The 26,793-nt window shown below is 41.9% G+C and overlaps 2 protein-coding genes across 3 annotated transcripts in view; one reads left to right on the top strand and one right to left on the bottom strand.

The window, feature by feature from the left end:
* LOC140411198 (uncharacterized) overlaps nucleotides 1–14,888 on the top strand; it is an 83,429-nt gene extending 68,541 nt beyond the window's left edge. The window contains exons 14-17 of the mRNA XM_072500287.1: nucleotides 694–800; nucleotides 1,259–1,376; nucleotides 9,700–9,753; nucleotides 12,815–14,888. Of these exons, the coding sequence (XP_072356388.1) occupies nucleotides 694–800; nucleotides 1,259–1,376; nucleotides 9,700–9,753; nucleotides 12,815–14,586 (2,051 nt within the window). The 3' untranslated portion in view covers nucleotides 14,587–14,888. The remainder of the gene's footprint in view (nucleotides 1–693; nucleotides 801–1,258; nucleotides 1,377–9,699; nucleotides 9,754–12,814) is intronic.
* nt5dc1 (5'-nucleotidase domain containing 1) overlaps nucleotides 1–26,793 on the bottom strand; it is a 764,356-nt gene that overhangs the window by 673,382 nt on the left and 64,181 nt on the right. For both annotated transcript variants that reach the window (XM_072499430.1, XM_072499431.1), the window contains exon 6: nucleotides 21,744–21,825. In XM_072499430.1, coding sequence (XP_072355531.1) covers nucleotides 21,744–21,825 — 82 coding nt within the window. The remainder of the gene's footprint in view (nucleotides 1–21,743; nucleotides 21,826–26,793) is intronic.

The following is a 26,793-nucleotide window of genomic DNA, read 5'->3' as shown; positions in this document are numbered from 1 at the left end:
TAAACCCCTAAAGACATTGGACACAAAAAGCAACTCATGTCTCCATCGCGCCCCCCTCCCCCCCACCTTCGTTCCCAATTGCACCAAATTCACAACTTTTCCATTCTGCAATGTATCCTGTTCTGCAACCACAGTGTTGAACGCTCAAACTTATCGTCTGAGAAAACAAAATCTATGGATTGGCAGACACCTTTTAATAATGAAACTTAACTAGTCTGCATACATGTTACTTACTTCCCGCCTTAGCAATACCTTTGCTCAACTACTGAAGCACAGACATCTTGCAAAGTTGACAAATGGCAAAATGACAACTCCACAAATGTGACTGAAAACATTAAATTTTGCTTTATATTGATAATAATCTTTATTAGTGTCACAAGTAGGTTTGCATTAACCCTACAATGAAGTTACAGACATGAATGACTTAAATGAACTAAAAACAAAATATTGTAGTTTCCCAAACATTGAGACATAAATGATCGGTTCCACATTTGGATTTGAAACGGTCTACATGAGATAGATACCAATCCCAAAGATGGCAAGGAAGCTTTAACCACAAACAACCCAGTAGCCTGACCCAACTTTCTGACGCAAAAAATATACGTATATATAAAATGCATAATTAGCACTTGTGTTTTGAAAAGGAGGAGTTACAAATGTTCATTGCGCAGAGCTAAAATCTTGCATATATAAATATGACAACAGATACCCTTTTCAAGACACTCCATTGCTCGGCATCATTTGAGACAACCAGCGAGGGATGCTGGACTGAAGCAAGGCTCCAAAAGCAGCATTTACTGGTATGTTTGGATGTCAACTTCACAATAATGTTTAATTATCAAGGAAGTCAGAGATCTTTTGTTTATGTTTGTAGTGACTTATCACACCAGTTTGTATTTCCAGAACACAGCAACAAATGTATCAGTATTTCCAGAACACAACAAATCTATCACTAAGTACTACACACTGCCACGTTACTCAGTCACAGACTGCTGAGACATTATTGGTAAAGGATCTCCATATCAAACAAAATATGTTTTGAGTAACATTACATTTCTTACACAAGATCTTATAGCTACTTTAGAAGTCAAACACAATGCAGAGTAAAAATATTTTGTGAAATTACAGATATTTCAACCTCATAACTTATCATTCCACTCAAGTACTAGATTCTTGAACTTCTACCGAATAGTTAATTTAAATCATTCTGGATCTTTCCATTAATGATTGTAACTATTTGGGGATTTGCTCTTTACAGGTCTGGTCTGCAACCATGGTTTCAAAACAAATCACTGTGCTTCTGTTATTGCTCACACTGAACCTGATTTATGGAATGGGATATAATGCTGCACGTCAACGTCGGAAAGGCTATGGTGGTAAGTTTGAACTTCATTTAAGATCACTGTCGTTCACATTGGTCTTATAAAAGACAAAGCTGGACAATGAGTTAAGTACATGTTGTAGAGGAGCGTTGTTGACTTTACTTATATTTTTTGTTTAAACGCCTTAAAACACATGTCTATATTTAGTATATACACATTTTTTAAAATTCAGATGGGGTGCTCAAACAATTGCACGCAGTTGCTCTTTTCAACATAAGTTTCTCTGCCTGTCTCCCACTTCAATTCTTTCCTTCTTCTGTATAAATTTCTCATGCTTTCTGATGTGTCCATATCGCAATCACTATTTTTCTCCCATTCCGTGTCCCCATGGTACCCACGGGCAGACATGTACATTCATACTATACACAGACTTGATTTACACAAATTATAGGATATGTATGGGATGTGTACATATCTGTGCAAACTGTATCAATACCGCAACACATACTGTATATATACATAATAGTGCATATACATACACAATAGCATTACATAACACATCATTTTTCTACCAGAACGATACATCATACATAGAAACAAACAAAATAGGAGAGGAATAGGTCCAAGCCTGCTCAGCCAATCTACACGATCGTGGCTGATCTGCAATCTTATCATACTCCAGCATTCCGCCCATACTGCTTGACACCTTTAGAGTCTGGAAATCTATCTAATTCCTTCTTAAACATATTCACTGATGTGGTCTTAACAAACTTCTGCGGTAAAGAACTCCATAGGTTCACGATCCTGAGTGAAGCTTCTCCTCATCTCAGTCCTAAACAGCTTATCCCATTCCCGAGACTGTTCTCGGCCACCCCCAGCCAGAGGATCAACATCACCGCATACAGTCCTTCTAAAATTTAATGTTTCAGTTAGATTCCCTCTCATTCTTCTAAATTCCAGTAAATAGTCCCCATCAACCCAATCGCTCCTCATATGACAATCCTGCTATCCCACAAATCAGTCCAGTTCACTGCACTCACTATGACAAGTATATCCTTTCTCAGAACAAAACTGTTCCAATACTCCAGGTGCGGTCTCACCAAGGCCCTGTACAGCTACAGTAAGATATCCTTGCCCCTTGCACTCAAGTCCTCTTGAAATTAAATGGGTGCCTTCCTAACTCCTTACTGCACCTGTACACTTACTTTCAGTGACTGGTACACTAGGACACCCAGGTGTCTTTGTTTGTCAACATTTCCCAATATATCACCATTTAAAGAATACTCTGTCATTCTGTTCCTCCGTCTGAAATGGATAACTTCACATTTAATCAGGCTATCCTGCATCTGTCACGTGTTTTTCCACTCACTCAATTTGTCTCAATCACTTTGAAGTTTTTTAACATGCTCCTCACCATTCACCTTCCCACCAAGTTTCATGTCATCAGCAAACTTGGAAATACTACTTTTGGTAACCTCAACAAATCATTGGTGTACATTGTGAATAGCTGGGGCCCAAACACAGATTCCTACAGGACCCCACTAATCACTGCCTGCCACTTTGAAGAAGCCCATTTATTCTTGCTCTCTGTTTCCTGCCTGCTAACCAATTTTCAACCCATGCCAATATATTACCCCAATCCCATGTGCTTTAATTTTCACACTAACCTCGTACGTGGGACTTTATCAAAAGCTTTCTGAAAATTCAAATACATTGCATATGCTGGTTCACCCTCATCTATTCTACTAGTTACATGCGCAGAAAAAACTCTAGGTTTGTCAAACATGATTTCCCTTTCAGAGACTGCAGAGGTTCAAAGAGGCAACACACCACAACCTTCTGAAGGGCAACAAGGAATGGGTAATAAATGCTGGACTATCCAGTGATGCCCAAATCCTGCAAATGAATAATAAATAAATCCACGCTGACTTAGAAAAACATCAGCAGGATTAGACCAAGTGTTCTGGCTTGGCATCCTTTATATTACTCCAGCATTTTCCCTACTACTATTAGGCTAACCAGTCTGTAATTCCGTTTTTTCCCTCCTTCATTTTTTAAATAACAGGGTTACATTTACCACCATCCAATCTGCTGGAGCTATTCCAGAATTTTGGAAGATGACAATCAATGCATCCACTATTTCCGCAGCTAGCTCCTTTATTACCCTGGGATTTAGGTTATCAGGCCCTGGGGATTTATTTGGCTTTCAGGCCTATTAATTTTTCCAACACTATATATTTCTGGTAGTACTAGTTTCTTCCAATTCCTTCTTCTCACTAGATCCTAGATTCCTTAGCATTTCTGGGATGTTATTTGTGTCTTCCTTTGTGACAGAACTAAAGTAGTTGTTCAATTGCTCTGCCATTTCCTTGTTCCGATTATAAATTCTCCTATATTTTTCTATACTTATTGGAGCTTTTACAGTCCCCTTTTATGTTACTTGAAAGTTTACTTTCCTACTCTATTTCCCCCTCTAACTCAATCTCTTTGCCCTCCTTTGCTGAACACTAGACTTCTCCCAATTCTCAGACTTGCTACTTTTTCAAGCAACTTTATAGGATTCCTCTTTGGATCTAACCCTAGCCTTAATCAATTTTGTACGGCATGGTTGGGTGCATTTCTAGTTTTGTTTTTGCGCCAGAAAGGAATATGCAACTGTTCCAACGCTTAAATATTAGCCATTGCCTCCTCACCATCATGCCTTTTAATTAAGTTCCCCAATCCATCTTAGCCAACACACCTCATACCTTTGGAGTTTCCTTTGTTTAGATTCAGGTCCCTAGTTTCAGATTAGACTTCTTCACTTTCTATCCTATCATGTTGTGGTTACTGTTCCCGAAAGGACCCCTCACATTATTTATTAACCCTTTTTCATTGCACAATACTAAATCAAGGGTAGCATGTTCCCTAGTTGTTTACTCAACATACCGGTCTAAAAAACCATCTCGTACACACTCTAGGAATCCATCTGTCACGGCATTGTTACTAATTTGATCTGCCCAATCTATATGTAGGTTAAAGTCACCCATGATTACTGCAGCACCCTTGTTACACATCTCAAATTTCTTCAACGTTTTGCTTAACACCATCCCCCCCACCTTGCCACTGTCTGGAGGGCTATAGGCAACTCTCACTCCCCTTTCTGCTTCTTAGCTCCACCCATACTGATTCCACATTGAGATTTTCTGAGCCAATATATTTTCACACTATTGCACTGATTTCATCTTTAACTAACCAACACACCACCCTCCTTTCCCTTTTTGCCTGTCCTTCCTAAATAATGAATACTCTTAGAAATTCAATTCTCAGCCCCAGTTACACTGCAGCCATGTCTCTGCACACAATGTACAAACACTCAACATCAGGTAATAAAAGCTGTCAATCACTTCATTCATATCGTTTAACAGCAAATATCAAAGTTTCCCAGCCACTCGTAGATGAGAAAAAAAGAGGGACCGAAGAAGCCCACACTATATAGTAGTAATCTTGAAGAATAGGTGGGCAGGGAGGAGATGAGACCAAGGTCTCGAAAGCACAAAGGTTCGGAGTACTTGAGAACAGGAAAGTGGGTGACTTGATGGAGCTAAATCTCAGACTGTCGAGTTTAGACATGGTGTTGAGCAGTTGACATTGTGGTTGGATCCTTGTTGTATAGCAGTATTAAATGATTCTATTATTGTCGTCACCATTCAATTTCCAAGTTTGGCATAACACTGTCATTGCCGGCAACACCTGCATGCATGGGTTAACCTAATTTTACTTTTCGTTTATGCTCCTGCATAATCAGCCACTAATTTGTTTTGCTTTCCATTCTTTCCTCCATTAAATGGCAGGATGAGTTAATCTATACACCTCGTACCATCCCTGGATAAGTAAAAAACCCCGAGAATCAGTCACCACAGCACCAACCTGGGCACAATGTTTTAGATTACAATAATATACGACAAAATAAGTTATAGATTTTATAAATGAATTAAAAATTCATACACTCAAACGAGGTATTAAAGGCCTTTTGTGAAGAGCTGTACAGATCCCAGCCCCCAGCGGGGGAAGAGGGGATGAGACGATTCCTAGATCAGCTGAGATTCCCGAGGGTGGAGGAGCAAGAGGTGGCTGGTTTGGGGGCACCAATTGGGTTGGAGGAGCTGAGCAAGGGTTTGGGGAGCATGCAGGCGGGGAAGGCCCCGGGACCGGATGGATTCACGGTGGAGTTCGACAGGAAGTACGCAGACCTGTTGGCCCCGCTACTGGTGAGGACCTTTGATGAGGCAAGAAAGGAGGGGACCCTGCCCCCGACAATGTCGGACGCGACAATTTCTTTGATCCTAAAGCGGGACAAGGACCCACTGCAACGTGGATCGTACAGGCCGATCTCGCTCCTCAATGTGGATGCAAAGTTGCTGGCAAAAGTGCTGGCCACGAGGATCGAGGACTGTGTCCCGGGGGTAATCCACGAGGACCAGACGGGATTTGTAAAGGGCAGGCAACTAAACACCAATGTGCGGCGGCTCTTAAACGTGATAATGATGCCATCGGAGGAGGGAGAGGCGGAGATAGTGGCAGCTATGGACGCGGAGAAGGCCTTTGACCGAGTAGAGTGAGAGTACCTCTGGGAGGTGCTGCGCAGGTTTGGGTTCGGGGTAGGGTTTATCAATTGGGTTAAGCTCCTTTACAGAGCCCCGATGGCAAGTGTAGTGACGAACCGGCGGAGGTCGGAGTACTTTCGACTGTACCGAGGGACGAGGCAGGGGTGCCCCCTGTCCCCCCTGTTGTTCGCATTGACGATCGAACCATTGGCCATGTCATTAAGGGAGTCTAATAAATGGAAGGGGGTGGTTCGAGGGGGAGAAGAGCATCGGGTGTCGCTATATGCGGATGACCTGCTGCTGTACGTGGCGGATCCAATGGAGGGGATGGTGGAGGTCATGCAGACTCTAAGGGAGTTTGGGGAGTTTTTGGGCTATAAGCTCAATGTAGGGAAGAGTGAGCTCTTTGTATTACAGGCGGGGGACCAAGAAAGAGGGATAGGGGACCTACCGCTGAGGAGGGCGGAGGGGAGCTTTCGGTATCTGGGGATCCAGATAGCCAAGAGTTGGGGGACCCTACATAAACTGAATCTGACGAGGTTGGTGGAGCAAATGGAGGTGGATTTCAAAAGATGGGACATGTTACCGCTCTCGCTGGCGGGTAGAGTGCAGTCGGTCAAAATGGTGGTCCTTCCGAGGTTTCTGTTTGTGTTTCAGTGCCTTCCCATCGTGATCACTAAGGCCTTTTTTAAGAGAGTAGGCAGGAGTATTATGGGGTTTGTGTGGGCGAATAAGACCCCGAGAGTAAGGAGAGGGTTCCTGGAACGCAGTAGGGACCGAGGAGGGTTTGCGCTGCCAAACCTGGGGAGCTACTAATGGGCAGCAAATGTGGCAATGATCCGCAAGTGGGTTATGGAGGGAGAGGGGGCGGCATGGAAGAGGATGGAGATGGCGTCCTGTAAAGGAACGAGCCTGGGGGCGTTGGTGACGGCAATGCTGCCGCTCTCGCCGACAAAGTATACCACGAGCCCGGTGGTGGCCGCAACGCTAAGGATCTGGGGCCAGTGGAGACAGCACCGGGGTGCAATGGGAGCATCGGTGTGGTCCCCGATCAGGGATAACCACCGGCTTGTCCCGGGGAAGATGGACGGGGGGTTCCAGAGCTGGCATCGGGCGGGGATTGGAAGAATGGGGGACCTGTTGATCGGCGGGACGTTTGCGAGCCTAGGGGCACTGGAGGAGAAGTTTGAGTTACCCCATGGAAATGCCTTTAGATATATGCAGGTGAGGGCTTTTGTGAGGCGACAGGTGAGGGAATTCCCGTTGCTCCCGGCACAAGAAGTTCAAGATAGGGTGATCTCGGGTGTATGGGTCAGGGAGGGCAAGGTGTCGGAAATACACCTGGAGTTGAAAGAGGGGGAAGCGCTGGTAGAAGAGTTGAAGGGTAAATGGGAGGAGGAGCTGGGGGAGGAGATCGAGGAAGGTCTGTGGGCTAATGCCCTAGGTAGGGTTAATTCCTCCTCCTCGTGTGCCAGGCTCAGCCTGATACAATTTAAGGTGGTCCACAGAGCGCACTTGACGGGGGCGAGGTTGAGTAGGTTCTTTGGGGTAGAGGACAGATGTGGAAGGTGCTCAGGGAGCCCGGCGAACCATGTCCATATGTTTTGGTCATGCCCGGCACTGGAGGGGTTCTGGAGAGGAGTGGCGGGAGCAATATCTCAGGTGGTGAAAGTCCGGGTCAAGCCAAGCTGGGGGCTAGCAATATTTGGAGTAGTGGACGAACCGGGAGTGCAGGAGGCGAAAGAGGCCGGCATTCCGGCCTTTGCGTCCCTAGTAGCCCGGCGAAGGATCTTGCTAATGTGGAAGGAGGCGAAGCCCCCAGCCTGGATAAATGATATGGCTGGGTTCATAAAGTTGGAGAGGATTAAGTTCGCCTTGAGAGGGTCTGCGCAGGGGTTTTACAGGCGGTGGCAACCATTCCTAGACTATCTCGCGGAGCGTTAGAGGAAGGTTGGTCAGCAGCAGCAGCAACCTTTTGGGGGGGGGGGGGGGGGGGGGGGGGGGGGGGAGACTGCCTGGGAGGGTGGATGCGCAAGAGATAACATGAAGGATTGGGGAAACTGGCACGTACGGGTGAGGGCCAGTGTACAAAAGCTGTGTAAATATATCATTTTGCCATGTATATATCTTGCTCTGCGCGATTTCTCGTTTGTTTGTTTTTGTTACGGGGGGGGGGGGGGGTTATTGTTTGTAAGGGAGAAAAATTGTGTTAAAAAACTTTAATAAATATATATTTTTTAAAAATTCATACATTCTAGCTCATGACCTGACAATACAAGTTTCATAACTTCATTAAAACGGTTGGCAACTTCAGGTGTTCAGTCATTGCACAAGGACCAGTACTGACACACACAAATATTCAAGATAGTTGAACCTCTCCAGACATTTTCTGTTCAAACATATTGAATCTTTACACCATTTGTATGACAAATTCACTGATTTATGAAACTGAATGAATAATAATGTTGGAAAAAGATAAAGATATTTGGCTACAATCCTAAAGGAAAGCTAGAACTGTTGAGTTCAAAAATAATTTTTCAGAAGAGCATTTGAACCAATAAAGGCGACAAGTAATGCACAAATTTAATTTAATTCCATATTGAGTTCCACATTTTATAGCAACAATCTGTAAGTATTATAAAAATCAAATACTAGGAGTATAAATTCATTTTGTCGGTAGGTTCAGTTTTCATCTGTCTTCAATGAAAAACTGAGGTTTGCAATCGTTGCAACACACGTTATAAAAGGAAGGGGCCATAATTGCAAAGTGACAAAATTGGATTGATTCAAATCCAGCCCAGAGAGATCAGTCTCATTTCAAATAACTCCAAAAAGTCGTGTGAAATTAGTTAAGCTAGTCTCAATTATTATCTGAAAAATTATATCCCACCAACATAATGGCACATATTCACTCACATGCTATAAAGATGGGAAATGGAAATATTTATAATGATGGTCTTTTTATGTCTGTTCAATGAAGATCGGGGGTCAGGCATATTGCTGGGACATGAATCTTTATTCCAAAATAAAAAATAAGAACGCTGGAAATACTCAACAGGTCTGGCCTCTGTGGAGAGACAAACAGAATTAATATTTCAAGTTAAATATAACTCTTCAACAGAACTTTAACCTGTATCAATTCATCCCATAGTTGACCTGTAAATTTTAAAAGGAGGCACTGGATCCCAATAGAGTGGGGGGAAAACCTTAATTCCCCAGTAGCATCGATTTTATTGGTGTACAGATAAAATACAAGTGCAACCAATTGAATTTTAATGAAAACCGACAAGAGATCTATTTGGCATTTTAGATGCAGTAGTTCTGTGCATAGACGAATCAAGCAAACAACCCGTTAGGCTCCATAAATAGCTTTAGATGTTTTTTGCACGATGAAGTTGCTACATACAGGCAATTCGCAATTTCGATTCATGGTATATGCGAAAAGTTCCATTGAATGTGCCACCTAAAGTAAATGTTAATTTTAAAAAAGTAATCTCGTCAAGTTCCATATTATATTAATTTTGCTTTGTCATTTGACTATCTATTTTCAGGTATTAGTTTTATAGCCCTTATTATGCCATTTCTTAAAGTCTCTATGCATCTAATGCGATAACAGTAGTGCACCTAATTTGAGTATGTGACTTGGGTTTGCCATATTGCAACTACTGCTCTAGACAGAAATTTAAGATGCAGATCATGAGTCCTGTTGTGAAAGATAGTTGGTTATTTATGTCATTTTTTTTAAAATGTCAAGATTAACTGAATATTTTGTTACTGATTTTCTAAAACAGGGAGTGACTCAGATGGAATCGATTCAGATGGAGATGATTCATACAGTTCAGAAGGTACTAAGTAGAATGACATTATTGGAATCTCAGGCAAACAATTTGTATTTAGATACAGAGCTGACAATTAGTCAACCACACAATTTTTTCAAAACACATTTGAGTGTATATTCACCCAATTAGTTTCAAACACCAGAGTAATTCTAGAAAAACAGCAAGTTTTAACTTGGGCTGTTTTTCATCAAATCTATTTCACAAAATAACTTGAAATGTGACAAAAGTTTTTTTTTTTTTTTTTAAATTGAAATTTTCTATGCACTATACAAAGACTAAAATTTTGGGGGTATGATGCACTGAGGATAAAACTAATCTTGTACTAATTCAATTAATGCTGAACGTGTGGGAAAACATATTGCACAAATATTAGCTCAATTAATTCATTCTAGAATACTCCAGAATGATGCAATGTACTTAACCAACATTACTAATGATATTTGAGACCAGAAAAATGTAAAAAGAAAACAATAAGCAGGATAATTACTCTGGTGCATCTATAGATGGATTTGGTTATATACCAGATTGAACTGCTCTCACAAGTGAGTAGCAGGACCAGATCATATCTGTTTGAATTACATGTTTTTTGTTAGAAGTTACAAGACCTCAAAACCCAATAATTCAAAAGTATATTAGAATTCTGTACTTATGTGCACAGTGTTGAATTATTCACACGATCACATAAGACATCCTAAATTTGCACAAAATAAATCCATTTTATATAAATACAATGAAAATGAATTTCCTCACAGGCAACATTAAAAATTACAGTTTTTTAAAAAAAGGACTAATTTACCAATGCGGGCAGCGCTAGGCCAGCATTTGTTGCCCATCAGGCAGTTATGGTGGGCGAGCTGTTCTTGAGGTGTAGGTACATTAACAGTGCTGTCAGTGAGTTCCAGGATTTTGACCAAGCGACAGTGAAGGAACAGCGATATATTTCCAGTCAGTTGTTTTACGTCCAGAATTTTCTATATGTAAATGCTAATTTTTTTAACATCAATATTTTGAAGTAAAACTGCCCTCACTTTTGTCTAGAATTGTGTGAATGTATTTCTACCATGTTACATTTGAAGACGAATAAAAATTAAACTCCGATAAAAGAAAAAGATGAGAAATTAATTATTTGAAAATTAGCGTTTACAAAATATGGGAAGGAAGTGCACTAAATTAGATAAGACAACTTGCCAATGATCGGCAAAATCAAATAAATTTTAAAAACTGGAGAAAATAAATTAAAGACATGAGGTTAATGAAATGACATGCTTTGCACAGCAGCAAAATTAAAGAATGGGCCTCCATGAGGAAAATTAATTAGTAAATGAGCTTCCAAAAGAGAAATTAAATAAACAATGCAGTGCCACTGACAAAATAAAAAGCAGATTTTTTCTAAGCTTCATTTTTAGCAACATGGTTAGTAGCTACAGTGGTACAGAATGGTCACCTGCTCCAACACAGCACTTCATGGCCAGAGCCATGCAAGCAGACTTGGACAGTTTTGTTTACCCCACAACTGGTCAGCATATTGCAGAGTTACCATTTTAGCAGCCAGTGCTGTGTGACATTTAAAACAAACCAATGACTGTATAGTAGGTAAATGCTGTCACTTTTAAATAGAGTTTTACCATTGTCAAAGCTGGATATGGTACATTTCAATGCAGTTGAGTTAATTGCTACAAGACATTTATTACTTTTAATATATAATAGGCAACCAGATGAAAAATATGGAGTATCTCACAATGAAGCTATTCCAGATATGCATTATTTCTAGGTTCAACTATTCCATTCTCGGCAACAAAATGTTATGTGTGGGGGGCACAAATTGCTGATATCAAGTAAAATTCCCAAGAGGCAGATGAAAAACCCAGGATAGATCCTTGGGAGACTCCTATGGTGACAGTATGGGGGGGGGGGGGGGGGGGGGGAAAGAGAGAAGTCACCGATGGTTATACCGTGGCTATGGTTATACAGCTAAAGTGGAGCCAAGAAAGAGCAGCCTAGGTGAGCTAGGCAACAGAAGGTAGGCTTTGGAAAAGGATGCGGTGGACAGGTCCCAAAGCTGTGGAGAGTTTGAGGAGGGTCAACTGAGCACTGACTCAGGCATTTATAACTTTTGTTGCAGCCAAGTCAGAGCTGTGGAAAGGACAGAAAGTTGATCGGAGGGATTCAAACATAAGAGCTGGAGAATAGATGAATGCAGAATTGACGTCTAACAAGCTCTTTAAAGATGAAAAGCAGGTATTCAAGATCAGAGTAGTCAAGGTTTTTTAATAGACACGAAGTGGCAGTACCTTTAAAGTGGAGACTGGTGACAGTTCCTGAAAACAAGGCACCATTTACAATTTTGGCTACCATGTAGGTCAGGAACAGAAGTGAATGGTCAATCAATAGAATTGTGCTCACTGTCCATCAGCTGAGTTTAACTTAGCAATGTTCACTCAATAACTTGTACTTATATAGCAACTTGAACATAAAAAAAATAATCTGAAACAAAATCTATAAAATTGTAGCCCAACATCAAAACATGTTACGTCACTATACAACAGTGCTACTTCAAAGTGATTAGCAATACATACGCAGCTACGCTGGCTGCAATATCAATGTGCATTTAGACCATTCTGAAACAAATACCAGTAACAAGCCACAGCTGCACTGTGTGTGTGATTAAGGCACAACCTTAAGGATGAGCAGGAGAATTTCATTCTTTTCCCCCCAATTAAGCGGCAATTTAGTGTGGCCAATCCACCTACTCTGCACATCTCTGGGTTGTGAGGGAAGTCCGACGTAGACACGGAAGAATGTGCAAACTCCACACAGACAGTGACCCAGGACCGGGACCAAACCCGGTTCTCGGTGCCATGAGGCAGCAGTGCTAACCACTGCACCACCGTGCCGCCCCAGAGAATTTCTTTTTATCTCTGAATTGATGCATGTAGCACAGTACTGGCACATTGTGGAAAAATGTTTCTGAAACCATGACTGCTGCTTGACCAATAAATGTAGTCAAATGAAAAGAATTTGTGTTAAAATAACATCTGAACTATATTTTCTTTCTCTTTAACAAAAGGAATAAAGCGTGGACCACGTGGTTACCCAGGTCCTCCAGGACCACAGGGTCCACCAGGAAGTTCAGGAATCGGACTGCGAGGGGCCCCTGGTAACCCTGGACCACGAGGACCACCAGGGCAGTCAACTACAGGAAAACCAGGTGGTCCAGGAGCACCAGGAAGGCCAGGCTCGAAGGGATCCTCAGGAGAAAAAGGTGACAATGGAACTCCTGGGAAACCAGGAGAAAAGGGCAGTGCAGGACAAAAAGGATCTCCCGGCTCACCTGGATTGTCAGTGACAGGCAAAGCAGGCTCCCAAGGGCCACCAGGTCATCCAGGGCCGGCAGGACAACCTGGAGCAAAAGGAAAGTCAGGGAGTCCAGGTCAACCAGGGCCAAAAGGAGAAAAAGGATCTGGAGCCCCAGGACAGCCAGGTGAAAAAGGTTCTCCAGGACCCAGAGGGCCACCAGGTCAAGATGGATCAAAAGGAATAGGAAAAGCTGGGTCCCCAGGGTCCCCTGGCAAACCAGGATCAAATGGTGAAAAGGGTGCCCCAGGTTCACCAGGAAAATCAGGAGCACAAGGTCAAAAGGGGCCACCAGGACCACCTGGGCAATCAAGAACTGGAAATCCTGGGGCCAAAGGAGAACCAGGGTCACCAGGATCTCCTGGACCAAAGGGTTCACAGGGTCAACGAGGTTCCGCAGGGGAACCAGGAAAGCAGTGCATTGGAAAACCTGGAAATCCTGGTCCTAAGGGAGAGCCTGGCCCTGCAGGCAGAAATGGTTATCCTGGAGAAACAGGGAAAAAAGGAGAAGCAGGTCGTCCTGGAGCACAAGGGCCACCAGGACCATATGGTCCACCAGGCCAGATGGGTCCAAAAGGGCATTCAGGACTAAATGGTGCAACAGGATCAAAAGGTAATCCAGGACCACCAGGTCCACAAGGATTTCAAGGCCTAAAAGGCCAGCCAGGCCCAGGTGGTGCACCAGGAAAATCAGGATCTCAAGGACAATCAGGTGTCCCAGGCGCAGAGGGTCAACAAGGAGTTCCTGGTCGTAAAGGTGACCCAGGACTACCTGGAACACCTGGTAAATCAGGTGGTCCAGGAGCTCCAGGAACACCTGGGTATCCTGGAAAAGAAGGACTGAGAGGACCTGGTGGAGCACAAGGTCCAATAGGGATACCTGGACATCAAGGGTCTCCTGGATACCCTGGCGAAAAAGGAGAACCTGGTCCTCCTGGTAATCCAGGTAATTATTATGGAAAGATTTCAGGCGAACTACCTGGTTCACCTGGACGGGAAGGATCACCAGGTCCTCCAGGACGTCCTGGACCACCAGGTCCACCTGGAAAAGTTATTGTGCAATCGGAAAAGCATGACAATAATGATGTTTCTGTTCCAGCATTCACAGCCATCCTTTCTCATTCATTTTCATCAGCAGGCAAACCAGTAGTTTTTGACAAACTATTAATCAACTCAAATAATAATTATGAGCCATCTACTGGGATTTTTACATGCAAAATACCTGGCATCTATCAATTTTCTTATCATATACAAGTCGAAGGTGCAAGTGTTTGGATTGGATTATACAAAAATGACAAAGCTGTAATTTACACTTTTGATGACTATAAAAAAGGTTATATTGATCAGGCCTCAGGGAGTGCTATATTAAGTCTACGTAAAAAAGACAAAGTTTACATTCAGTTACCTTCAAAAGAATTCAATGGTTTATATTCATCTGAAGAGAAAAGTTCCTCCTTCTCAGGTTATCTAATTGCTCCATCATGATGAATATCAACTGAAGAAAGTGCAATTTGAAATGGTTGATGGGACTGAATTTATTGTGGTTGTAATGTGATTGGAAAACATAGAATCTGGATCAGAGGTCATACTTAGCAATAAAATAACATAAAAGGTCAAATTAACTTGTGCTTCTGCAGAGAATTGTGTCTTTAAGAGAAAATGTTCTGTTGCCATCATCCATGTCAATAACATTAATTCAAACAAAATTTTTGGCTACCATACTGAAATTTTCAAATGTGCATATCCTTTGGAAAATACCAAACAATAAATAACTTTGTGAATTAGAACTGTGTACTTGGCATTTCTACAGTTTAATAAATGCTTCTTGTTGCTGAGGTAAACCGTTTTTTACTCGATTACACACCAAAATTAATTGTAAAACGTCCACTAACATTAGGAATTGCTGTTAATGAATTCACACATTTTTAAGGTATGGGCAAAATGTTGTTGTAGCCTGGCATTTAACAGTATTGACCATCTGCTGAATGTGCCTTCCATCCTTCAGTTCAAAACCTTTTTCCCCCCCATTAAGTTTGTGAAAATGCAAGATGATAATATGGCAGCAGGGGAGTCAGTGGGGGTGATTCTCCAAGCCCCGCACCGGGCCAGAGAATCCCCGCAACCGCACCACGACGCCGGCGCACGATTCTCTGAGGTGCGGAGAATCGGCGCCATTTGAGCTGCCGCGTTTGACGTGGTGCCGGCTGCGATTCTCCGGCCTGGATAGGCCGAACAGCTGCGCAGATACGACAAGAGTCCTGCCGGCACTGTTCACCCCTGGTCGCTGCCGGCGGGAACTCTGCACGAAGGGTCAGGGGGCGGCCTGTTGGTGGGCAGGGGGCTCCAATGGGGTCTGGCCCGCGATCGGGGCCCACTGATCAGCGGGCCACTACCCCCTCCCCCCCCCGCCCCCCCCCCCCCTCCCCGGGCCTGCTTTCCTGCGCGGCCGGCCCCTGAACATCGACGCCATGTTGAGTCAGGGCCACGTGAAGAAGTCCCCCGCGCGTGCGCAGATTGGCGTGGCCCAACTGTGCATGCGCGGGTTGGCGTGGCGCCCATTTGGCGCCGGGCAGGGAGGTTGGAGTGGCGTGAACCGCTCCAGCGCCGTTCTGGCCCCGTGGGGGACAGAATCGGTCGCCCCGTGGCCGTTTCGCACCGTCGTGAAACTCGACATAGTTCACAACGGCGCGAACACTTCGTCTCCATTTTGGAGAATCGCCCCCCGTGTATCCTGAACCTGAGTGAACAGGGCAAGCAACATGGCATATCCTTAACCAAAGAAATTGAAGGATTGAGAAATACACAATATTATAAATTAGAACGGGGTAGGGAAAGAAAATGACAAATCAAGCACAGAAGGAGAAATATTGTGGGAAAAAACGATTGGACTGGCAGAGACAGAAAGAAAGGAAATGTAAAAAGATATTTTTGACATTTTTATAACTTACAACTATTAAGACCTTAATTTTCTGTACGAGAGGGGCTCACAGGCATATCTTATGTTATTAATAACAAACCTTAATTTTCTGAAGTTAGCTGTTATCTATCCCACAAATATAGCAACTTTGAACATTCAATGTTAACAAAATTAATAGCAAAAGATTTACTCATTTTTATTTGTTCATGGAATGAGAGCGTCATTGTCAAGGTCAGCATCTATTGTCCATCCTTAATTGCCTGGAGTAGGTGAAGAGTCCCTTCTTGAACCACTGCAAGCGGTACAGCAAACAGTGCCGTTCGGAAGTGAATTCCAGGATCCTAATCCAACAACTGATCCTGCTTATAGGACCAAGTCAGTATGGAGGGAAAGTTATAGCAGTGGTGTTCCCATGCTTATGCTGCCCTTGCCTTTCTAAGGCGGTAGAGGTTGTGGGTTTGGAAGATGCTCAGTATCTTGTTGAATCCAACACCACATGGATTGCAGCGGTTCAAGACGGCAGCTCACAACCACCTTCTCAAGGGCAATTAGGATGGGCAACAAATGCTGGCCCAGCCAGCGAAGGCCACATCCCATAAAAATGCATTAAAAAAAATTAACCCTTCTATCATCACTAACAACTGATTCTACATATAGCCCACTGCCTATGCTTGCATCAGCAGGCTCTCATCACCTTTCGATTCAATTTTTCTCAGGCCCCCTTTGTCTGCCTTCGCGCTCAAATAATATTGCAACTTCCACGGTCTAAAGGTGCCAACTTATCCAGGTCACTACTGCTCGCATTTTGTTCCAATTGACTGTCATCCAAGTTGTGAACACGTAGTTGTTCACGTTGTACACGTAGCTGTAACCACCAGCTCATCACCCACAACCCACCTCCACCCAGTAAACTGTATGCAATAATTTAATATATGTCTAATCAAAAACTCCGGGTAAAGGGGCTGAAAGACTTTGTTCCAAATATTTGGCACTAACAGGCTCACACAATGATCAAATAGCCTTTAGGTGAGGAAAGAATTCCGAGGCTTTACATATCACTAAGGAACAAAATACGTTTTAGCCCTATCTGTAAGACAATGAAAATATTTAATGTACCTGCTAAGCATATGATGCCACATAACTTTCGCCAACGTATTAGGTTAAGGATGTAATTTCAGAATAGAATTATCGATTTTATTATCATTCTGATCATTTGCAAAATTACAGAAAGCCCAACTGATTTTAAGTATAAAGAAACAAACAAAAACAGTATCTTGAAGGAGTGCAGTACCATCTTCTCGGTATGATTTTTTAAAAATCAATTATTTGATGTGGACATCGCCAGCTAGGCCAGCATTTATTGCCCATCCCGAATTACTCTTGTACTGAGTGGCTTGCTAGGTCATTCAGAGGGCATTTAAGAGGCAACCACATTGCTGCCGGTTTGCAGTAACATGTAGGCCAGACCAGGTAAGGACGGCAGATTTCCTTCTAGAAGGATTTTCCGACAACTGGCAATCATTTCATGGTAATTTTAAAACTTTTAATTGCAGATTTTTATTGAATTCAAATTTCACCATCTGCCGTGGTGTGATTTAAATCCAGGTTTCTAGAGCCTGCGTCTCTGGATTACTAGTCCAATGACAAACAACTACACCACCACCTCCCCCTAAACAAGCACCTGTACTTCCTCAGAAAATTAAGGACATTCAGCATGCCCATGACTCTTACCATCTGGGAGGGGTGCTCTGTTGTCAGAGATTCTTCTCAGCTTTGCTTTGCAACCCGTTGTATTGTTTAAGTTTTGCCACAACCGATAGTTTTTTTTTTTTAATGTATTTTATTACAAACGTATACCAAAACACCCCGGGAAACATACTTCCCAGTAATTAACTATACAGTCTGTACAAATTTTTTCCCCTTTCTCGCTAAGACCGCTAACACTCCCACCCAGAATCTTCCCAATTTTTTTTGCAACCCCAAAACATGTGCACATGATTCGCTGGACCCCGCCCACACCTCTCACTCATCTGCTACCACCTGAAAGAACCCACTCATTCTAGCCAGAGTCATATGCACCTGTGTACCACCTTAAACTGTATCAGACTCATGCTTGCATTGAAGTAGGTCCCAGTTACCCTACACAGTGCCTCACTCCATACTCCCCAATTGATTTCCCCTCCCAACCGATGAGAGTTTATGTTGTTAGTCTTGGGCTCTAACTTTGTCTGGTATTTTCTCTTGGCATCGGCTTTGCGCAGATTATACCTAGATTTCCTGTCCAGGTCAGGGTCACCAGCAACAACTTTCAATGTCTTGGGTCCACTGAACTGGCACAAATACCTGAAGAAACCCCCGAAGACAAACTAAACCACATACAAATGTATCACAAATGCTAATTTAGGTCTGTATTAATATTGAGAAAAGTGAAATTTGACACATCTTTACTTCTGTATTTGCAGAGGCATACAATACAAATTTTGTAATCAAGTTCCATTGGCAATATTGACCTCTTTGCCCAGTTTAATTATTACATTTAATAAACCTGCTGTCCTTAATTTATAGATAAACTTCTATGGTCACTTTACCAGAAGAGGAGAAAATAATGGTGCTTTTATTAATTCCAGTGCACAAATAATAATATGAGTGTTCTGTTTGCCCACAACCAACACTATATTATCAGAAATTATATGTATAAAAATAAACTTACATGCATGTGATCACTTACTGAAACTGTATTTTGTGCTAAGCACGACAGAAAAATTTCTGAGTAGCATTTCCAGCAGAAAACATTTCCATTGGTTTCAAAGGAACTGACCAAATACATGAAAGTTATTAAGTTGTCTGACAAAAAAGGAAGAGTTGCTTTTCGGTAGGCAGCTATGAGGGTAAACAATCAGGAATTTTTAAAAACTAATATGTTCATCTGTGTTTATGTTAAATATTAAATCCCCTTCCTTAGGTTTTCCTCTGTTGTTAAGCTAGCCGATGCCATTAAAAGTATTGGCAGAAAAATTAATAAGCAATGAGACTAAAGATTTAATTTGTTATTTTTATTACCTTATTCAAAATATGGCAAGCACAACATAAAATATTCTCATTAACTTTAATTTGATATCCAAGAGTCAATTTTAAAAAGTGTTTGATCATTCTAGTCCGAACAGGTACAAATATCAGCCAACTTGCTGTGGCTGATCAAACTAAGCATGCACTATAAGAATCACAGAATTGGCACGGCTCAGGAGGTCATTCAGCCATTGTGTCTACACCAGCTCTCCAAACGAACATCATGACTTAGTGCCATTCTCCTGCTTTTTCCACCCACATCCATTGGCTGTTAATCTCTTTCCTATTACTCACCCGTAACCCTTCACATAGTTTCTATTCAAATGATCATCTGATGCCCTCTTGAATTCCTCAATTGAACCTTCCTCCACCACACTTCCAGGTAGTATGTTCTAGACTTGATTCACTCATTGTGTGATAAAGCTTTTTTCTCACATCACATTTGCTTCTTTTGCAATTCATTTTGAATCTCTGCCCTCTCATTCTTGGTCCTTTAACAAGTGGGAAAAGTTTCTCCCTATCTACTCTGTCTAGCCCCCTCATGATTTTGAACATATGCATCAAATCTCCTTTGAGTCTTCTCTCGAAGGTGAACAGTCCCAACCTCTCCACTCTGTCCTCATAACTGAAGTTTCTCACCCCTGGAACCATTCATGTAAACTTTTTCTGAACTCTCACCCTTGCATTCACATCCTTCATATAGAGTGGAACCCAAACTGTATACAATATTCCAGCTGAGGTATCACTAGTGTCTTATCCAAATTCAGCATAACTTCCTTGCTCTTATACTCTACGCTCCTATTAATAAAGCCCAGAATGCGAAATGCTTTATTAACTGCCCCCTCCACCTGTCCTGCGACCATCGATGATCTATGCGCGTAACCCAGGTCTCTCTGCTCCTGCAGTCCCTTAAGAATTTTTAACCCCTTATTTTATATTGTCGCTCCATGTTCTTCCTACCAAACTGCATCACCTCACACATCTCTACATGGAAATTCATCTGTCACCCATCTGCTCACTCCACCAACTTGTATACGTCCTTTTTGAAGTTCAACACTGTCCTCCTCGCAGTTTACAATGCTTCCCAGTTTCATATCATCCACAAACTTTGAAATGGTCCCCTGCACAACAAGATCTAGATTATTAATATACATCAGGAAAAGCAAGGGTTCCCTCGATCCCTGGGGAACTCAACTACAAACCTTCCCTCAGCCCAAAAAATATCCATTGGCTGTTATTCTCTTTCCTATTACTCAGCCAATTTGTATCCACGTTGCTACTGTCCCTTTTATCATAACTTTTCTCAAATCCATTGTGTGGCATGTACACCACATCAATAGCATTACTCCTCATCGATCCTTTTCTATTCCCTCTTAAAAATCCTCAGCAAGTAAGCGACACACAATTTCCCCTTTAGAAATGTATGCTAGTTCTTACTAATCAATCTGCATTTTTCCATGTGACTATTAACTCTATTCCAAATAATTATTTCCAGAAATTTTCCCACCACTAAAGTTAACTTGGTCTGTAATTGTAATAAGTTCATTTACATTAAAAAATAAGGTGACAAATTAAGTATATTAATTTTAAAACTGATCCAGTTTTAAACTATGCTGAATGGAATTTCCTTTGGGGAAGTAATGGGTAAGTTATAGCCATTCTGTTGATGTTTATTCAAACTGATATTTTGTCCCAATTTCACATAAAAATGAAGTAAACTACCAGAAAATCAATGCAAATAATTGGAGCTCAAGGCAAGCACTGAACTCATATGAAAAGTAAGAAAATTGAAGATTCAGTAGTCATGTACATTAGGCATGGCACATTTTAAAACATTATGGAAGCTTTTCAATTTTGTGACATATATAAATGCCATAAATTTGCAGTCACAGAAATAGAAAATGTAGTGTTGTTCTCAGAGACAATATCACATACAAATTGCTTTCAAATTATCAATCCAATGCCCAAAAATTTATTTGGATTATTGCTCAACCAAAAATTCAATTACACCAGTTTTGAAAAAGATGAACAGCGATTTAGCCTCAGAACAGAGCCATGTTCGTTGAGCCACGGTGCATTCAGACAGGGTGATTGTTATAGACAGCTGTAGAACATGTAGGTGTAGAGGAAGAAAAGGCGTAAATCAATTGCACCTGAATTTAGACAAACTTTCAACCAGAAGTGGGCATTGTGCCATGATTACATTATTTCGCTGGCATAAATTGACAGGATTTTCGACCCAAGTACTACACTTGCACACTAGTAATGGATTGAAAAAATAAACTTTATATCTCTTCCTTCTAACAACCAACATTTCATGCTTTAATTAATATCCAGAACAAAGAACAGCACAAGTACTTTTGTGGTGACTTGTAAAGTAGTTATGTCCATAATCATAACAGCTTTAGCAGAAATGAGGCATGTTATAAATGGTCAAAGAACATTTGAAGGATATCATTTTCAACACTGATCCAAAATAAAGGTCAAAAAGAAGAAAATCCAAAACTGCTGCAAAAATTAAACTTCAAGTGGCCCACAGGTACTGGATGTAATCTTTGCAGTAGTTGATGTTCCAGATATACAATCTTTAAGAGCTGGCAATCCAAAATGTTAATTCCGATAAAACTTTGCATTATGGAATTGTGAAATAATGACTTACCTTTGAAAGCAGATGCTTTGTAATTGTATTCAATGGAAGCAATCACATCCTTCCAGAATTCATATTTCTTCACATTTCTATTCTGTGAAAAAACAACGATTTAAACACCCCAAAACACATCAGTTCAATTGCTTTTTAAGAAGTCAGAAAAATCACAAAATGTAGATAGAATCAAAATTGTTAGGACATTTTATTGATTCAGCTGTTTAAAGGTTACAACATGCAACTATTTTTGGTTAGATCTATAAAGACGTAATTGCCTGCAAAGACTCGCATTCAACGTGTCATCTTGTAACACTGACTTTGTCCATATTTGTGGTTGTGGAACCCACCTCTTCACTCACCTTCCGAAAGCTAGTGATTCGAAACAAACCTGTTGGATTTTAACCTGGTGTTGCAAGACTGCTTACCAGATTATATCAAGTCTTGTATATCATGCTTGATTAGGGATAGTCAGCACAGATGTGAGGAGTAGGTCTTGCCTCACAAGTCTTATTGAATTCTTTGAGGAGGTGACCAAGCACGTGGATGAAGGTAAAGCAGTGGATGTAGTGTACATGGATTTTAGTAAGGCATTTGATAAGGTTCCCCATGGTAGGCTTATGCAGAAAGTAAGGAGGCATGGGATAATGGGGAATTTGGCCAGTTGGATACCAAAATGGCGAACCGATAGAAGTCAGAGAGTGGTGATGGATGGCAAATATTCAGCCTGGAGCCCAGTTACCAGTGGCGTACCGCAGGGATCAGTTCTGGGTCCTCTGCTGTTTGTGATTTTCATTAATGACTTGGATGAGGGAGATAGAACATAGAACATAGAACAATACAGCGCAGTACAGGCCCTTCGGCCCATGATGTTGCACCGAAACAAAAGCCATCTAACCTACACTATGCCATTATCATCCATATGTTTATCCAATAAACTTTTAAATGCCCTCAATGTTGGCGAGTTCACTACTGTAGCAGGTAGGGCATTCCACGGCCTCACTACTCTTGAAGGGTGGGTCAGTAAATTTGCAGACGATACGAAGATTGGTGGAGTTGTGGATAGTGAGGTGGGCTGTTGTCGGCTGCAAAGAGGCATAGATAGGATGCAGAGCTGGGCTGAGAAGTGGCAGATGGAGTTTAATCCTGAAAAGTGTGAGGTTGTCCATTTTGGAAGGACAGATATGAATGCAGAATACAGGGTTAATGGTAGAGATCTTGGCAATGTGGAGGAGCAGAGAGATCTTGGGGTCTATGTTCATACATCTTTGAAAGTTGCCACTCAAGTGGATAGAGCTGTGCAGAAGGCCTATGGTGTGCTAGAGTTCATTAGCAGAAGGATTGAATTTAAGAGCCGTGAGGTGATGATGCAGCTGTACAAAACCTTGGTACGGCCACATTTGGAGTAGCGTGTGCAATTCTGGTCGCCTCATTTTAGGAAGGATGTGGAAGCTTTGGAAAAGGTGCAAAGGAGATTTACCAGGATGTTGCCTGGAATGGACAGCATGTCTTACGAGGAAAGGTTGAGGGTGCTAAGCCTTTTCTCATTAGAACGGAGAAGGATGAGGGGTGACTTGATAGAGGTTTATAAGATGATCAGGGGAATAGAGTAGACAGTAAGAGACTTTTTCCTTGGGTGGAACAAACCATTACAAGGGGACATAAATTTAAAGTGAATGGTGGAAGATATAGGGAGGATGTCAGAGGTAGGTTCTTTACCCAGAGAGTAGTTGGGGGCATGGAATGCACTGCCTGTGGAACTAGTTGAGTCGGAAACATTCAAGCGGCTATTGGATAGGTACATGTATTACAGTAGAATGCTGGGGTGCATATTGATTTGTCCTTAATCTAGGACAAAAGTTCGGCACAACATCGTGGGCTGAAGGGCCTGTTCTGTGCTGTATTTTCTATGTTCTATGCACACTTCCGGTAACAATTTCCAATTCCCTCACTCCTGCAATCCTGAGGATTTATCTATTCAATGTAAACCTGATTGATTCACCATAATCCCAACTCTCAAATGGCACTACGAAACTGTTATCCCAGTTTAATGGTTGCAATAAAGTGATTTAGACAATGCTCCCTTCCATTTCTCTCCCTACTTTTCTGCATCGACAAGACAGTTTTCTCCAACAGCTTCTTACCTTGGTTCCCACAAACTCCTCTTGAGAAAAGTCCAACATTCTATACAAATTATTGGACTATATTCTATATAATTATTCTATATAAACTACTGAAAAGTCCAGCATTCCCAGTTCTAACCTGGGGGCCAGTTTTTAAGTTCTTTAAAATGTTTACTGCATTCCTATTCACATAGTAAAATTTCAGTAAGCACTTTAAGAGTTTTCAAGTACTTCCAGGATTATAGTTGAGAATATTTCATAGAGACTTAAGAGTTTTACAGCACAGAAAGAGGCCCTTCGGCCCATCGTGTCTGTGCTGCCATTCAAAAATCTTTATATTCTCATACCATTTTCCAGCACTTGATCCATAGTCTTCTGAAAGGGTTAAAAATCATTAGTACATGCTTTAAGGGCTTCTGTGAAGCAGCTGTGACTGAAAATAAAGCAGAACAATGATAACCACAAGGGAGTCACAAGCCATTGCTCAAGATAACAGTTACAGATGGTCAAGGATCACAAATACATGTTTGCTAATGACTGGATCGTATAATTAGGTAGATGTACCTAAGCATTAAGTGGATATTGTAATCAGGCAAGTATATTGCTGTTGTAATTAGTTAACTGAAATCACTTATACAGAGAGTCATAAGTAGGGATATTAATTGTAATAGGCTATAAATAGTAAATTTAAATCTCCATTTTTTGATTGCCACATATAAATCAGGCATTGTCAAACTCAGGGGCGCGACCCGCGGGTGGGTCACAGACGGGTGTCGGGAGGGTCGCGGAGCCTTTCGTCGCGGCACTCCCGATAGTGCACATCCGCGCGCAACAGCTGGCTTTTAATAATGCCGGCTGCGAGCAGCCTTCAAAATGGCCAGGAACAGATTTTTTAAAATGGGTCGCGCTGTGCATGCATGCCCGATCATCGGGGCGCATGCGCAAAACTATACACATGCGCACCGATGATCGGGTACGCATATTCCAATTAATATTGTTATTACTATTATTATCCCATTATTTTTACATCTCTCCGAGAGGTGTCTGCATTCGTGCTCTTTTATCTCTCCCTGACTGTTTGGGGCCTACAGTATGCTCTTTGCAATATGATTGCCCCCTTTTTGTTTTTCAATTCCACCCATAAGGCCTCAATTAAGGAGTCTGCTAAGATATTATCCTTCCCTCAACCCCCATCTTCCCCTGCAAGGATGTTGGTCCCATTCCAGTTCAAGTGCAACCCATCCAACTTGTACAGGCCCCAAATGCCAGGTAGGGCAGTGGATAGCATTGTGGCTTCACAGCGCCAGGGTCCCAGGTTCGATTCCCCGCTGGGTCACTGTGAGGAGTCTGCACGTTCTCCCCGTGTCTGCGTGGGTTTCCTCCAGGTGCTCTGGTTTCCTCCCACAGTCCAGATGTGCAGGTTAGGTGGATTGGCCATGATAAATTGCCCTTAGTGACCAAAAAGGTTAGGAGGGGTTATTCGGTTATGGGGATAGGGCAGAGGTTCATTCTACCCTATATTCATTAATTTTCAAGTGAGGGCTTAAGTGGGTCGGTGCAGACTCAATGGGCCAAATGGCCTCCTCCTGCACCGAATGTTCTATGTTATTTCTATGTTTGCCCCAGAAGTGGATCCAGTGATCCAGGCAACTAAAGTTCTCCTGCCTGTACCATCTCTTCAGCATTCATTTGCTCCATCCTCCTAATCCTACACAGACTAGCACGTCGCACTGGTCGTCATCCAAAGATGACAACCATTGAGGTTCTGCTTTTCAATATGCTATCTCCCTAATTTCTTGCTGCAGGACTTCATCATGTGGTTGTTACAAATTTCACCTGTGATCGAAGTACTAGTTTCTCCCACAAACCTTACATTTTGGGTGCACTTTTACACCTAAATATCTATCATGTACTCCCTTGTGGCATGCATTAGATACCAAGGTCTTTATGGAATGGGGAAATATGAAACAGCAATCAGATAAAGCCTGGATGAAAACCAACAAATTGAGTAACTTTGCATGAGAGGTCAAACAGATTGCAAAGATTTGTCCACTTTTGAGTGTTTATATGTCATAAGAACCACAAATATGCAACCAGCCAGTCCTCTACTCCAGAGTCATTTTCAAGCTAGCTGGTCCTGGCTTTCTTTGCAAATTACAGCAATCGCAGGCAGTCAGCAATAATAGCACAAGACAACTTATCACTTTAAATAACAAAAGCATGTACATCAGCCCAGTGCTGTGGGATACAACGTCTGGGAGTGAGATGAGGTAACTCATCACTTTCATTCTCTTTCCACTTTTCCGGAATAAACCAACGGATACCTTCCAAAATCACATCCCTGGTTTCACAACAGTTCCAAATGCCTGCAACTTCAATCTTCATGGACCCCAAAAATTAAATGTGCAAAAAGGCAGAGACAGGCAAACATGGCCCCTTAGAAGCACACACAGGGGTAATTACAATAAAAAATAAGGAAATATAGAGATGCTCACAGTTCAAGACACAAAAATCATACCACAGGGAGCAGGGAAGCAAAGGTCAAATGAGCACAAAACTTGTAATTAAATTCAGTGTCATGTCAATAAGATATAAAAAGAAATATGAACTGTGCACATTAAAACTTTATTCTTTCTTTTTTTGCTATTTTTTTTTAACTGGACTTTTTAATGAAGCAAAAAATGGTTGCTACAGATCACATGACTTAGAATATTGGGCATCTGTCCTGGAAGTTTCCAACAGTAGTTACAAGACGAAAGGAGTTCCACTCTCATCCCTGTGGAATCTCATACTCCATTTTAAGGGCATTATAATCACAAAACCAGGAGACTCTGTTATTCCTGCAGAATATTTTACACCCCCGTCGTAATCCTTAAAATAGAAAAACAGATTAAGGGTGAAAAACGATTAAATATTGTGTTCAGAAAAAAAGGTGCCCTTGTACA

Source organism: Scyliorhinus torazame, chromosome 4 (genome assembly GCF_047496885.1).
Source record: "Scyliorhinus torazame isolate Kashiwa2021f chromosome 4, sScyTor2.1, whole genome shotgun sequence".
Lineage (NCBI taxonomy): Eukaryota > Metazoa > Chordata > Chondrichthyes > Carcharhiniformes > Scyliorhinidae > Scyliorhinus > Scyliorhinus torazame.
The sequence above is the reverse complement of the archived record's forward strand: the minus strand, read 5'-3'. Positions and strand labels throughout refer to the sequence as shown.